Genomic DNA, 14,981 nt, shown 5'->3' with positions numbered 1-14,981 from the left:
TCTGTGCTCGCTTGCGCTCCTGGCAGCGCATGCCGTCCCTTCGCGCTGGGTAAGCGGCCGTCTCCGGCGTCCGGGGCAGCAGGTCACGCACTGCGGGCGGGCGGGCGGCCGGCCGGCGGGGGGGGGGGGGGGCGGGCAGCACGTTTCCGAAGGGCTGCTTTTGAGAGGGGGAGTTAGGAGAATCTTACGGAGTAGAGAGAGAGAGAGCGCTGACAGCATTAAGCTAGCGGATGCTGCTTAGCGTCTTTGCTCACTATTGCGCACTGTGCAAATCAATTAAAGCGAGAAGCTTTGGGCCCCTTTCCAAGGTTAGTCTCTCCATAAGAGTGTGAGCCTGTCTTAAGAGACCTGCAGAAACCGGTCCTGCGGATGGGCAAGAGCCGAGGAGCGACTGAGTCCGCGCAAAGACAAGAGGTCAACTAGCGGTGACGAGGAAGAGTCGTCAACCTTCATCCCCCCCCCGAGGAACACCACCAGGAGACACTGCGCAAGCGAAGATGGGAGGAGCTTATGGAAATAACTCCTTGGAACCGATTTGAACGCGAAGCGGGGACAGGTTATGAATAGGTATAGGCGTACTGTGAAACTTCATGCGTATGTAACCCTGTGCTGCGTACAACCACGGCAAATTGCTGCGTCGGGTGCGCACGACTTTGGTGGGACTACCGCCCGTGCTGCCGAGCGCTGAATAAACATACCTGCTTTACGATCCTATTGATTGTGGACTCCGTTTGCCACAAGTCAGTTTGGCGAGCCAGCCAGGAGACGCTCTGCTCGGCTGCGGGACCGACTGCGGAGCGGACGCCCCTAGGTGCACCCCGAGTATTTTCCTCGGAGGAGCCTCCGCTCTCAGCCGCTCACCGCGGGAGCAGGCCAAGACCTCCTGACGCCGCGGACAAACGGTGCGTTTTACAGTACGGGAAGGGCCTGTAAGTCGTACGCGTGGCCGGGGCGGCCGGTAAATCGCGCAGAGACGTCTGGCGTGCAGCATAGTCCCCGTATGGGAGGAGGGTACCCTGCAGGCTGACCGACCGAGCGGTCGAGGGGGTTTTGCTGAGCGAGCGAGCGAGCGAGCGGCCGCTAGCGATCCTGGGAGTAGATCGAGCAAACCCGAGGTTACCGCTGCATCCCAGTTTGGGGAGCCGGGACGGACCCGCTAATGGCTATATAAGAAGCAGGAGAAGGGTAAGCGGGCCTCTCAAAATTGTGACAAGGTTACCTGGGTAACATTTGCAGCTGCTGGAGGGATATTAATTGGAGTGGCGATAATTGTATGTCTTATTTGTAGGTGTCTGGGTATGTCGTGTTGAAAGCGTTTGTGTGAGCGTATGCGTTTGAGACAAAGTATTGTCGTGAAGCGAGCTACAAACAAGTCTGGTTGTTGTTTTAAGTGACATATTCCTGTGGGATGAACGAGAAGTGCGGGGGGGGGGGGGGGGGGGCCTCTTTGCGTGATTGCGCCGCGTGAGTGAGACGCAGCATCGCCGCGAGGCGAGCGCGGAGTTCCGACCCGCGGTTCCGTATTCTCCGCGAGGGGAACGGCCGGAGACGAACGAGGCGCACGACAGACCGAAAGGAAGCGCTGCTTTATCCCAGCGTTGACTGGTGGTGCCCGATGTACGGGCCCGCTGGTGCATCTTGTCATCCTCTTAAATGTTTCGAGTGTGACAGGGAGAAAGGCGGCGGGAGCGTTATCTAAGGAACAGTTTAGAAGTTTGGGTATATTCGCTGTGGTGTTTGGTCGGTTTCCCGAGTACTGGGGGGGGGAGGGGGCTGACCGATTATCAAAGCCGTAGAACGGAGAGTCACTTCTTTGGCGGTTCGGGCTTGAGCCCTGGGAATTTGGTACGAAGGGGGAGAGCGAATTTATTTAGGCCTCAGTACCTTTTTAAACCCCCATACTGATGGATACGTAGGAGCGATTCCTTGTTTTGCGTGGGCTTACTAACAAAGTGCATGAGAAAAAATGGCATTCGGCTTGAAATTCGGTCCTGTTGAAATGTAAACTTTGTGGAAACGGTGGTATCGTTTGTCTAGAAGACGGAGGGCCGAGCGCTTCAGGTGTTTTCCCGAAGTCCTGTGGATTTACGATTGGAACGGGGCGCTTTAATAATCTGAAATAGTAAAGTTTGTATGTGGAAAGAAGAGTTTAATCCCAGAGAACGGGGACATTTGGGAAGAAGATTAGGAAAAGATAGTGAAAACCTGTCACAGGGCCCCAGTAAAAAAATAAAATAATAATAATAACAATAATAATAAAAAAACAACAACAACAACAACTAAAAACTAAAAGCTGTCACTGGACCCCCAGGTGTGGCTAACGAGCCCAGCAGCCCCTCCTCATAAAAGGGCTGCACCTGGGTGCGGATGGCAACTGCAGGGCTGGTGGAGGAGGAAGACGAGGAGGAGGCTGCAGTTGCAGTTTGTCTGCCTTGCGGCCCCTTTGCTGCCTGGGGGCAGCCAAGCTGGGTCCAGAAAGGTCTTAGAGAAACCTTAGAGCGTGGTGAGGTTACTGAGCGTTGCTGGGGCTACGGCAAGGAAGAAGGTGAGTGCAAGCAGGAGTCCCCAGGATCGTGGAAGTCCTGGGCGGCAGGGCTGCCTGTGTGCTGAGGCTGGGAGCGGGAGGACTCGCCGAAAGTTGGGGTGGGTGTGCGCGCGCGCGTGCAGGCACGGTGATCCCTGTATGCAAGGAAAGCCCCGCGTGTCCGTGCACGTGCTGTCCTTCTTCGTTAATCTGAGCGACTCGTACTGTAATGCCGTTGACATATAGCGACTGCAGATGACATACAGCATTACACGGCAACTAACGTTGTACAACTCAAAGGGCTGCCTACGCTCACCCCAGACACCCCTGAGGGTTTTCAGGCTGCCCCGTACTTCTGCATCACCCGCCAAGTGCACCCAGGTCCTTGAGCAAAAGCAATCCCACGGATGGCTTTGCCTTTGCCTGAGGCAGGAATAAGTCAGACTGTCTTCCCCAGGATGTTTTGTTTTGTTTGTTTGTTTGTTTGTTTGTTTTTATATGCGCTGCAAGGACTTTATCCCTTTCTATGTGTGGAGGAGTTTTGATTGGGCAGGGCTAGCTCGATTGGCAGACTAACCAGGTGGCTGTTGCTGCATGTGCATCTGGGGTGGTTTTACCTTGCTAGGCAGCTGAACTCCACCACAATTGCTCTTTCACTCCCCCTCCTCAGAAGAGGAGGGGAAGAAGAAAAGGAAAGAAACAACTCATGGGTTGAGATAAGGATAATTTAATTAAAAGGAAAAATAATTATTAAGGGAAAATTGTTATTAAATAACTTAACTAAAGGGAAAGGGGAAGAAGAAGAAGAAAAAAAAAAGAAACAACACAAAGGCCGTGTGGAGGTGCAGAGGAAAGAAATCACTCTCCACTTCCCACCAATGGGCGATGCTTGACCACGTCCTTGAAGCAGGGCCTCAACGCACGTACCCATTGTTCGGGAGGACAGATGTTTTCACAGCGAGAGCCCACCCCTCCCCTCTTCTTCCTTTTTCCACCTTTTATTGCTGAGCGTGACATCATATGGTACGGAACATCCCTTCGCTTGCTTTACGTCAGCTGCCCTGCTGATGTTTCTTCCTCCCCTCTTGCCCACCCCCAGCCTGCTGGCTCGGGGGGTGGGGGGGCTGGGGGGGGGTGAGGGAGTCCTGATGCTGTGCCAGCATTGCTCAGCAGTAGACACGACACCGCTGTGACACCGGTGCTGTTCTAGCTACACGTGCAGAGCACGGCACTGTGTGGGCTGCCGCGGGGAAAGTTAACTCCATCCCAGCCAGACCCAGTACAGCATCCCAATGTTTGAATGTCTCAGCACCCATTGCTTTCAGCATATTCTTTATCAGTCTGCTGTACTGTGTTTTTTTTTGTTTGTTTGCTTGTTTGTTTTCCTGGATGCTGGTGCGGGAGAAGGGATGTGGTATACCCATTCAATGCCATGCTGTTTGGCCCAGATGTTTATGAGGTCGTTGTGGAAATGAGTCCCACTGTCTGATTCAATTATTTCCGGCGTGCCGTGTTGCCACGAGACCGTGAGAAAAAGCTGCATTTTTGCAGTAGAAGGTGTTTTTGCGGTGGAAAATTCCACTAACCTTGCATATCCAAAAGTGATTGTGCAGGCATGACAGCAGCACAGCAGTGGAGAGGACGTTAAAGAGATAAAGGGGAAGGTCCCACTGTCCCCAAATAAGGAGGATAGGTAAGAAAAACAGGACGAGCAGTGCAAAATCAGTAAAAGCAAGAGATCGTGGGCCCTGTGGTCACGAGACAAGATGGGGGGGGAAGGAGAAATTAACAGTTGGTCAAGTAAAATTGGATATACATGGTATAGCAACAAGTGTTGAGTAGCTTGTGAACCTGTAGCACTCAGCCAGTGAGGAAACGGGAGGAATCGAGCGTTGGGTAAGAGGGAATATAAGGTTATGATAGACTTTTGCTGGTTGCTCCCGCTCGCAGGACCCCCGCCGCTGCAATCGTGAACAGAACAGCTTCACAGAAGACCCGCTCTGAGCAAGTTACTGAGGTTTTTCTCGCAAGACTTGCTTTTCAAAGCCCAGGATGGTGTTCCGGGTGGAAAGCTGTGTTTCCAGCCCCGCGGTGGCTGCTTCCAGCACCCCGAGCACACGGCGCTTGCCAGCTTTACGGGAGCAGGTTATGTAGCGGGGCGGCCCTTCGGCTGTCGGGGGAGGGGAAGGCGACGGGGGCTGGCCGCGATGCCGGGGCAGCGGGAGCCTCTCCGGCTGCCGAGCTTCCACCTGCCGCACAGCTCAGCGCCGCGCAGCCGCTTCCTCGCTGCCTCAGTCCCCCCCCTCCGGGAAAGGCGAGAGAAGCGGGGGTGGGGTGGGGTGGGTAAAGCGTGCGGGTTGAGATAAAGACAGTTTAATAGGACAGAAAACTAAGAGGAAGTAACGGCAACAACGTGTACGCACACGCAAAGCTACCGCCGCACGCTGCAAGTGCTCACCGCACGCGTGTCCGGTTGCCCGGCCGGTTCCCGAGCAGCAGCCGGTTCCCGAGCAGCAGCCGCCCCCCGGCCGTCCTTCCCGGTTGCGGACCCCTTGACGGCCAGCTCGGGTCGCCGTCCCGGTCGCGCCTCCTCCCGGCTCCCGGAGCAGACAAAGCGTCTCCCCTCCGGCTCGAGCGCGCTCAGCGCTCGCAGCCCCTCCTCGCGCGGCGGCTGCGCTCCCCCGGTCGCCGCGCCGGGCCGAGCCCCGCGGCCCCGTGCCTCGCTCCGGAGGCGTCCGCAGGCGCTGAACGGAGGGTCGGAGGGCCCCCGCCGGCGGCAGCCTTCTGCCGGGCCTTCCTTGCCGGCGAGAGCCGGCCGGCCGCGCGCAGGTCCCGCGGCGCTGCTCGGCGCTGCTCGGCGCCGCCGGGGCGGGCGGCCCGGGGCCCCGGCCAATGAGGCGGCAGGCGGCGGCGCGGCTCCGGGGAGGTGGGCGGGGCATGCAAATCACGCCGGAGGGGAGGGGAGGGGAGGGGAGGGGAGGGGAGGGAGGGCGGGCGGGCGAAGGGGCGGGGCGAACGCCCGGAGGAGGCCGAGCTGCGCCAATCAGCGCGGAGCGAAGGGCGGGCGCAGGGGCTCGGTGGGCGGGGCACGCGGGCGGCGAGCCGCGGGGAGGGAGAGGCGGTGCCGGGGGCGGGGCATGCAAATTCCGCGCGGGGGTCGAGCGAATCGGGCGCGCGGTGGCGCGAACGGGCCGCTGGGAGGCCCCGGCGACGCGGCGGCGGGGCGGTCGGGGGTCGCGGCTGCGAGCGGAGCGCCCGAGAGGGTGGTCGAGGGCGGCGGGTTGAGCCCCGGGAGGGCGGGGGCGGGCGGTGGAGCAGCGGCCGTGAGGTCGGGGTGGTGGGCGCGGGATCGGGTGTCGCGGGGGCGAGGGCGCGGGCATCGCTTCTCGGCCTTTTGGCTAAGATCAAGTGTAGTATCTGTTCTTATCAGTTTAATATCTGATACGTCCTCGATGAGAGGACTTTATATTAAACGGATTTTTGGGCTCGGGAGTTGGATCCGGAGCTTGCTCCCTCCGCTCCGCGCATCGTCCCGGTATTGCAGTACCTCCGGGAACGGTGCACCTCCCTCGGGAGGTTGCTGTGGGTGTCCGAAGACAGAGCTGGCCGGCGTTCGGCGGGGGAACGCCTCCCTTCCGCGGCGGGGCGCGGGGCGGGGCGGGGCAGCGCCCCGGCAGCTGCCGCCCGGCCGCCGCAGGGGGTGAGGGAGCGCCGCAGGGTTCCTGGCTCCGCGGAGGGCAGGTCGCGGCCCAGCGCGTGCGCTCGCTTCCCCCCTCGCTGCCCCTTCCGCGGGGCGGGACGGCTCTGTGCTCGCTTGCGCTCCTGGCAGCGCATGCCGTCCCTTCGCGCTGGGTAAGCGGCCGTCTCCGGCGTCCGGGGCAGCAGGTCACGCACTGCGGGCGGGCGGGCGGCCGGCGGGGCGGGGGGGGGCGGGCAGCACGGTTCCGAAGGGCTGCTTTTGAGAGAGGGAGTTAGGAGAATCTTACGGAGTAGAGAGAGAGAGCGCTGACAGCATTAAACTAGCGGATGCTGCTTAGCGTCTTTGCTCACTATTGCGCACTGTGCAAATCAATTAAAGCGAGAAGCTTTGGGCCCCTTTCCAAGGTTAGTCTCTCCATAAGAGTGTGAGCCTATCTTAAGAGACCTGCAGAAACCGGTCCTGCGGATGGGCAAGAGCCGAGGAGCGACCGAGTCCGCGCAAAGACAAGAGGTCAACTAGCGGTGACGAGGAAGAGTCGTCAACCTTCATCCCCCCCCCGAGGAACACCACCAGGAGACACTGCGCAAGCGAAGATGGGAGGAGCTTACGGAAATAACTCCTTGGAACCGATTTGAACGCGAAGCGGGGACAGGTTATGAATAGGTATAGGCGTACTGTGAAACTTCATGCGTATGTAACCCTGTGCTGCGTACAACCACGGCAAATTGCTGCGTCGGGTGCGCACGACTTTGGTGGGACTGCCGCCCGTGCTGCCGAGCGCTGAATAAACATACCTGCTTTACGATCCTATTGATTGTGGACTCCGTTTGCCACAAGTCAGTTTGGCGAGCCAGCCAGGAGACGCTCTGCTCGGCTGCGGGATCGACTGCGGAGCGGACGCCCCCAGGTGCACCCCGAGTATTTTCCTCGGAGGAGCCTCCGCTCTCAGCCGCTCACCGCGGGAGCAGGCCAAGACCTCCTGACGCCGCGGACAAACGGTGCGTTTTACAGTACGGGAAGGGCCTGTAAGTCGTACGCGTGGCCGGGGCGGCCGGTAAATCGCGCAGAGACGTCTGGCGTGCAGCATAGTCCCCGTACGGGAGGAGGGTACCCTGCAGGCTGACCGACCGAGCGGTCGAGGGGGTTTTGCTGAGCGAGCGAGCGAGCGAGCGGCCGCTAGCGATCCTGGGAGTAGATCGAGCAAACCCGAGGTTACCGCTGCATCCCAGTTCGGGGAGCCGGGACGGACCCGCTAATGGCTATATAAGAAGCAGGAGAAGGGTAAGCGGGCCTCTCAAAATTGTGACAAGGTTACCTGGGTAACATTTGCAGCTGCTGGAGGGATATTAATTGGAGTGGCGATAATTGTATGTCTTATTTGTAGGTGTCTGGGTATGTCGTGTTGAAAGCGTTTGTGTGAGCGTATGCGTTTGAGACAAAGTATTGTCGTGAAGCGAGCTACAAACAAGTCTGGTTGTTGTTTTAAGTGACATATTCCTGTGGGATGAACGAGAAGTGCGGGGGGGGGGGGGGGGGCCTCTTTGCGTGATTGCGCCGCGTGAGTGAGACGCAGCATCGCCGCGAGGCGAGCGCGGAGTTCCGATCCGCGGTTCCGTATTCTCCGCGAGGGGAACGGCCGGAGACGAACGAGGCGCACGACAGACCGAAAGGAAGCGCTGCTTTATCCCAGCGTTGACTGGTGGTGCCCGATGTACGGGCCCGCTGGTGTATCTTGTCATCCTCTTAAATGTTTCGAGTGTGACAGGGAGAAAGGCGGCGGGAGCGTTATCTAAGGAACAGTTGAGAAGTTTGGGTATATTCGCTGTGGTGTTTGGTCGGTTTCCCAAGTACTGGGGGGGGGAGGGGGCTGACCGATTATCAAAGCCGTAGAACGGAGAGTCACTTCTTTGGCGGTTCGGGCTTGAGCCCTGGGAATTTGGTACGAAGGGGGAGAGCGAATTTATGTAGGCCTCAGTACCTTTTTAAACCCCCATACTGATGGATACGTAGGAGCGATTCCTTGTTTTGCGTGGGCTTACTAACAAAGTGCATGAGAAAAAATGGCATTCGGCTTGACATTCGGTCCTGTTGAAATGTAAACTTTGTGGAAACGGTGGTATTGTTTGTCTAGAAGACGGAGGGCCGAGCGCTTCAGGTGTTTTCCCGAAGTCCTGTGGATTTACGATTGGAACGGGGCGCTTTAATAATCTGAAATAGTAAAGTTTGTATGTGGAAAGAAGAGTTTAATCCCAGAGAACGGGGACATTTGGGAAGAAGATTAGGAAAAGATAGTGAAAACCTGTCACAGGGCCCCAGTAAAAAAATAAAATAATAATAATAATAATAATAAAAAAACAACAACAACAACAACTAAAAACTAAAAGCTGTCACTGGACCCCCAATCACTGGAGCCCCAGGTGTGGCTAACGAGGGTGGTGAGCCCAGCAGCCCCTCCTCATAAAAGGGCTGCACCTGGGTGCGGATGGCAACTGCAGGGCTGGTGGAGGAGGAAGACGAGGAGGAGGCTGCAGTTGCAGTTTGTCTGCCTTGCGGCCCCTTTGCTGCCTGGGGGCAGCCAAGCTGGGTCCAGAAAGGTCTTAGAGAAACCTTAGAGCGTGCGTGGTGAGGTTACTGAGCGTTGCTGGGGCTACGGCAAGGAAGAAGGTGAGTGCAAGCAGGAGTCCCCAGGATCGTGGAAGTCCTGGGCAGCAGGGCTGCCTGTGTGCTGAGGCTGGGTGGGGGAGGACTCGCCGAAAGTTGGGGTGGGTGTGCGCGCGCGCGTGCAGGCACGGTGATCCCTGTATGCAAGGAAAGCCCCGCGTGTCCGTGCACGTGCTGTCATTCTTCGTTAATCCGAGCGACTCGTACTGTAATGCCGTTGACATATAGCGACTGCAGATGACATACAGCATTACACGGCAACTAACGTTGTACAACTCAAAGGACTGCCTACGCTCACCCCAGGCACCCCTGAGGGTTTTCAGGCTGCCCCGTACTTCTGCATCACCCACCAAGTGCACCCAGGTCCTTGAGCAAAAGCAATCCCACGGATGGCTTTGCCTTTGCCTGAGGCAGGAATAAGTCAGACTGTCTTCCCCAGGATGTTTTGTTTTGTTTGTTTGTTTGTTTGTTTTTATATGCGCTGCAAGGACTTTATCCCTTTCTATGTGTGGAGGAGTTTTGATTGGGCAGGGCTAGCTCGATTGGCAGACTAACCAGGTGGCTGTTGCTGCATGTGCATCTGGGGTGGTTTTACCTTGCTAGGCAGCTGAACTCCACCACAATTGCTCTTTCACTCCCCCTCCTCAGAAGAGGAGGGGAAGAAGAAAAGGAAAGAAACAACTCATGGGTTGAGATAAGGATAATTTAATTAAAAGGAAAAATAATTATTAAGGGAAAATTGTTATTAAATAACTTAACTAAAGGGAAAGGGGAAGAAGAAGAAAAAAAAAAAAGAAACACACAAAGGCCGTGTGGAGGTGCAGAGGAAAGAAATCACTCTCCACTTCCCACCAATGGGCGATGCTTGACCACGTCCTTGAAGCAGGGCCTCAACGCACGTACCCATTGTTCGGGAGGACAGATGTTTTCACAGCGAGAGCCCACCCCTCCCCTCTTCTTCCTTTTTCCACCTTTTATTGCTGAGCGTGACATCATATGGTACGGAACATCCCTTCGCTTGCTTTACGTCAGCTGCCCTGCTGATGTTTCTTCCTCCCCTCTTGCCCACCCCCAGCCTGCTGGCTCGGGGGGGGGGTTGGGGGGGTGAGGGAGTCCTGATGCTGTGCCAGCATTGCTCAGCAGTAGACACAACACCGCTGTGACACCGGTGCTGTTCTAGCTACACGTGCAGAGCACGGCACTGTGTGGGCTGCCGCGGGGAAAGTTAACTCCATCCCAGCCAGACCCAGTACAGCATCCCAATGTTTGAATGTCTCAGCACCCATTGCTTTCAGCATATTCTTTATCAGTCTGCTGTACTGTGGTTTTTTCTTGTTTGTTTGCTTGTTTGTTTTCCTGGATGCTGGTGCGGGAGAAGGGATGTGGTATACCCATTCAATGCCATGCTGTTTGGCCCAGATGTTTATGAGGTCGTTGTGGAAATGAGTCCCACTGTCTGATTCAATTATTTCCGGCGTGCCGTGTTGCCACGAGACCGTGAGAAAAAGCTGCATTTTTGCAGTAGAAGGTGTTTTTGCGGTGGAAAATTCCACTAACCTTGCATATCCAAAAGTGATTGTGCAGGCATGACAGCAGCACAGCAGTGGAGAGGACGTTAAAGAGATAAAGGGGAAGGTCCCACTGTCCCCAAATAAGGAGGATAGGTAAGAAAAACAGGACGAGCAGTGCAAAATCAGTAAAAGCAAGAGATCGTGGGCCCTGTGGTCACGAGACAAGATGGGGGGGGGGGAAGGAGAAATTAACAGTTGGTCAAGTAAAATTGGATATACAGGGTATAGCAACAAGTGTTGAGTAGCTTGTGAACCTGTAGCACTCAGCCAGTGAGGAAACGGGAGGAATCGAGCGTTGGGTAAGAGGGAATATAAGGTTACGATAGACTTTTGCTGGTTGCTCCCGCTCGCAGGACCCCCGCCGCTGCAATCGTGAATAGAACAGCTTCACAGAAGACCCGGTCTGAGCAAGTTACTGAGGTTTTTCTCGCAAGACTTGCTTTTCAAAGCCCAGGACGGTGTTCCGGGTGGAAAGCTGTGTTTCCAGCCCCGCGGTGGCTGCTTCCAGCACCCCGAGCACACGGCGCTTGCCGGCTTTACGGGAGCAGGTTATGTAGCGGGGCGGCCCTTCGGCTGTCGGGGGAGGGGAAGGCGACGGGGGCTGGCCGCGATGCCGGGGCAGCGGGAGCCTCTCCGGCTGCCGAGCTTCCACCTGCCGCACAGCTCAGCGCCGCGCAGCCGCTTCCTCGCTGCCTCAGTCCCCCCCCTCCGGGAAAGGCGAGAGAAGCGGGGGTGGGGTGGGGTGGGTAAAGCGTGCGGGTTGAGATAAAGACAGTTTAATAGGACAGAAAACTAAGAGGAAGTAACGGCAACAACGTGTACGCACACGCAAAGCTACCGCCGCACGCTGCAAGTGCTCACCGCACGCGTGTCCGGTTGCCCGGCCGGTTCCCGAGCAGCAGCCGGTTCCCGAGCAGCAGCCGCCCCCCGGCCGTCCTTCCCGGTTGCGGACCCCTTGACGGCCAGCTCGGGTCGCCGTCCCGGTCGCGCCTCCTCCCGGCTCCCGGAGCAGACAAAGCGTCTCCCCTCCGGCTCGAGCGCGCTCAGCGCTCGCAGCCCCTCCTCGCGCGGCGGCTGCGCTCCCCCGGTCGCCGCGCCGGGCCGAGCCCCGCGGCCCCGTGCCTCGCTCCGGAGGCGTCCGCAGGCGCTGAACGGAGGGTCGGAGGGCCCCCGCCGGCGGCAGCCTTCTGCCGGGCCTTCCTTGCCGGCGAGAGCCGGCCGGCCGCGCGCAGGTCCCGCGGCGCTGCTCGGCGCTGCTCGGCGCCGCCGGGGCGGGCGGCCCGGGGCCCCGGCCAATGAGGCGGCAGGCGGCGGCGCGGCTCCGGGGAGGTGGGCGGGGCATGCAAATCACGCCGGAGGGGAGGGGAGGGGAGGGGAGGGAGGGCGGGCGAAGGGGCGGGGCGAACGCCCAGAGGAGGCCGAGCTGCGCCAATCAGCGCGGAGCGAAGGGCGGGCGCAGGGGCTCGGTGGGCGGGGCACGCGGCGGGTGAGCCGCGGGGAGGGAGAGGCGGTGCCGGGGGCGGGGCATGCAAATTCCGCGCGGGGCCGAGCGAATCGGGCGCGCGGTGGCGCGAACGGGCCGCTGGGAGGCCCCGGCGACGCGGCGGCGGGGCGGTCGGGGGTCGCGGCTGCGAGCGGAGCGCCCGAGAGGGTGGTCGAGGGCGGCGGGTTGAGCCCCGGGAGGGCGGGGGCGGGCGGTGGAGCAGCGGCCGTGAGGTCGGGGTGGTGGGCGCGGGATCGGGTGTCGCGGGGGCGAGGGCATCGCTTCTCGGCCTTTTGGCTAAGATCAAGTGTAGTATCTGTTCTTATCAGTTTAATATCTGATACGTCCTCGATGAGAGGACTTTATATTAAACGGATTTTTGGGCTCGGGAGTTGGATCCGGAGCTTGCTCCCTCCGCTCCGCGCATCGTCCCGGTATTGCAGTACCTCCGGGAACGGTGCACCTCCCTCGGGAGGTTGCTGTGGGTGTCCGAAGACAGAGCTGGCCGGCGTTCGGCGGGGGAACGCCTCCCTTGAGCGGGGCGGGGCGGGGCGGGGCAGCGCCCCGGCAGCTGCCGCCCGGCCGCCGCAGGGGGTGAGGGAGCGCCGCAGGGTTCCTGGCTCCGCGGAGGGCAGGTCGCGGCCCAGCGCGTGCGCTCGCTTCCCCCCTCGCTGCCCCTTCCGCGGGGCGGGACGGCTCTGTGCTCGCTTGCGCTCCTGGCAGCGCATGCCGTCCCTTCGCGCTGGGTAAGCGGCCGTCTCCGGCGTCCGGGGCAGCAGGTCACGCACTGCGGGCGGGCGGGCGGCCGGCCGGCGGGGGGGGGGGGGGCGGGCAGCACGTTTCCGAAGGGCTGCTTTTGAGAGGGGGAGTTAGGAGAATCTTACGGAGTAGAGAGAGAGAGAGCGCTGACAGCATTAAGCTAGCGGATGCTGCTTAGCGTCTTTGCTCACTATTGCGCACTGTGCAAATCAATTAAAGCGAGAAGCTTTGGGCCCCTTTCCAAGGTTAGTCTCTCCATAAGAGTGTGAGCCTGTCTTAAGAGACCTGCAGAAACCGGTCCTGCGGATGGGCAAGAGCCGAGGAGCGACTGAGTCCGCGCAAAGACAAGAGGTCAACTAGCGGTGACGAGGAAGAGTCGTCAACCTTCATCCCCCCCCCGAGGAACACCACCAGGAGACACTGCGCAAGCGAAGATGGGAGGAGCTTATGGAAATAACTCCTTGGAACCGATTTGAACGCGAAGCGGGGACAGGTTATGAATAGGTATAGGCGTACTGTGAAACTTCATGCGTATGTAACCCTGTGCTGCGTACAACCACGGCAAATTGCTGCGTCGGGTGCGCACGACTTTGGTGGGACTACCGCCCGTGCTGCCGAGCGCTGAATAAACATACCTGCTTTACGATCCTATTGATTGTGGACTCCGTTTGCCACAAGTCAGTTTGGCGAGCCAGCCAGGAGACGCTCTGCTCGGCTGCGGGACCGACTGCGGAGCGGACGCCCCTAGGTGCACCCCGAGTATTTTCCTCGGAGGAGCCTCCGCTCTCAGCCGCTCACCGCGGGAGCAGGCCAAGACCTCCTGACGCCGCGGACAAACGGTGCGTTTTACAGTACGGGAAGGGCCTGTAAGTCGTACGCGTGGCCGGGGCGGCCGGTAAATCGCGCAGAGACGTCTGGCGTGCAGCATAGTCCCCGTATGGGAGGAGGGTACCCTGCAGGCTGACCGACCGAGCGGTCGAGGGGGTTTTGCTGAGCGAGCGAGCGAGCGAGCGGCCGCTAGCGATCCTGGGAGTAGATCGAGCAAACCCGAGGTTACCGCTGCATCCCAGTTTGGGGAGCCGGGACGGACCCGCTAATGGCTATATAAGAAGCAGGAGAAGGGTAAGCGGGCCTCTCAAAATTGTGACAAGGTTACCTGGGTAACATTTGCAGCTGCTGGAGGGATATTAATTGGAGTGGCGATAATTGTATGTCTTATTTGTAGGTGTCTGGGTATGTCGTGTTGAAAGCGTTTGTGTGAGCGTATGCGTTTGAGACAAAGTATTGTCGTGAAGCGAGCTACAAACAAGTCTGGTTGTTGTTTTAAGTGACATATTCCTGTGGGATGAACGAGAAGTGCGGGGGGGGGGGGGGGGGGCCTCTTTGCGTGATTGCGCCGCGTGAGTGAGACGCAGCATCGCCGCGAGGCGAGCGCGGAGTTCCGACCCGCGGTTCCGTATTCTCCGCGAGGGGAACGGCCGGAGACGAACGAGGCGCACGACAGACCGAAAGGAAGCGCTGCTTTATCCCAGCGTTGACTGGTGGTGCCCGATGTACGGGCCCGCTGGTGCATCTTGTCATCCTCTTAAATGTTTCGAGTGTGACAGGGAGAAAGGCGGCGGGAGCGTTATCTAAGGAACAGTTTAGAAGTTTGGGTATATTCGCTGTGGTGTTTGGTCGGTTTCCCGAGTACTGGGGGGGGGAGGGGGCTGACCGATTATCAAAGCCGTAGAACGGAGAGTCACTTCTTTGGCGGTTCGGGCTTGAGCCCTGGGAATTTGGTACGAAGGGGGAGAGCGAATTTATTTAGGCCTCAGTACCTTTTTAAACCCCCATACTGATGGATACGTAGGAGCGATTCCTTGTTTTGCGTGGGCTTACTAACAAAGTGCATGAGAAAAAATGGCATTCGGCTTGACATTCGGTCCTGTTGAAATGTAAACTTTGTGGAAACGGTGGTATTGTTTGTCTAGAAGACGGAGGGCCGAGCGCTTCAGGTGTTTTCCCGAAGTCCTGTGGATTTACGATTGGAACGGGGCGCTTTAATAATCTGAAATAGTAAAGTTTGTATGTGGAAAGAAGAGTTTAATCCCAGAGAACGGGGACATTTGGGAAGAAGATTAGGAAAAGATAGTGAAAACCTGTCACAGGGCCCCAGTAAAAAAATAAAATAATAATAATAATAATAATAAAAAAACAACAACAACAACAACTAAAAACTAAAAGCTGTCACTGGACCCCCAATCACTGGAGCCCCAGGTGTGGCTAACGAGGGTGGTGAGC

At 58.3% G+C, this 14,981-nt stretch overlaps 1 protein-coding gene and 1 long non-coding RNA gene across 12 annotated transcripts in view; one reads left to right on the top strand and one right to left on the bottom strand.

Moving 5' to 3' along the window:
* The first annotated feature begins 2,341 nt into the window (after window positions 1–2,341).
* LOC308190251 (uncharacterized protein) overlaps window positions 2,342–14,981 on the top strand; it is a 96,545-nt gene continuing 83,905 nt past the window's right edge. For all 11 annotated transcript variants that reach the window (XM_080581325.1, XM_080581326.1, XM_080581318.1 and 8 more), the window contains exon 1: window positions 2,342–2,545. In XM_080581325.1, coding sequence (XP_080437451.1) covers window positions 2,368–2,545 — 178 coding nt within the window. In that variant the 5' untranslated portion in view covers window positions 2,342–2,367. The remainder of the gene's footprint in view (window positions 2,546–14,981) is intronic.
* On the bottom strand, window positions 5,929–13,622 carry LOC308190256. The gene is made up of 2 exons (XR_013947033.1): window positions 12,984–13,622; window positions 5,929–6,668 (listed from the first exon to the last, which is right to left on the bottom strand). It is a non-coding gene; the product is annotated as an uncharacterized lncRNA (long non-coding RNA).

Source organism: Anser brachyrhynchus (genome assembly GCF_964034855.1).
Source record: "Anser brachyrhynchus genome assembly, chromosome: 2".
In the NCBI taxonomy this organism is placed as follows: Eukaryota; Metazoa; Chordata; class Aves; order Anseriformes; family Anatidae; genus Anser; species Anser brachyrhynchus.
Note: the sequence above shows the minus strand (reverse complement) of the source record. Positions and strands in the feature narration are given on the sequence as shown.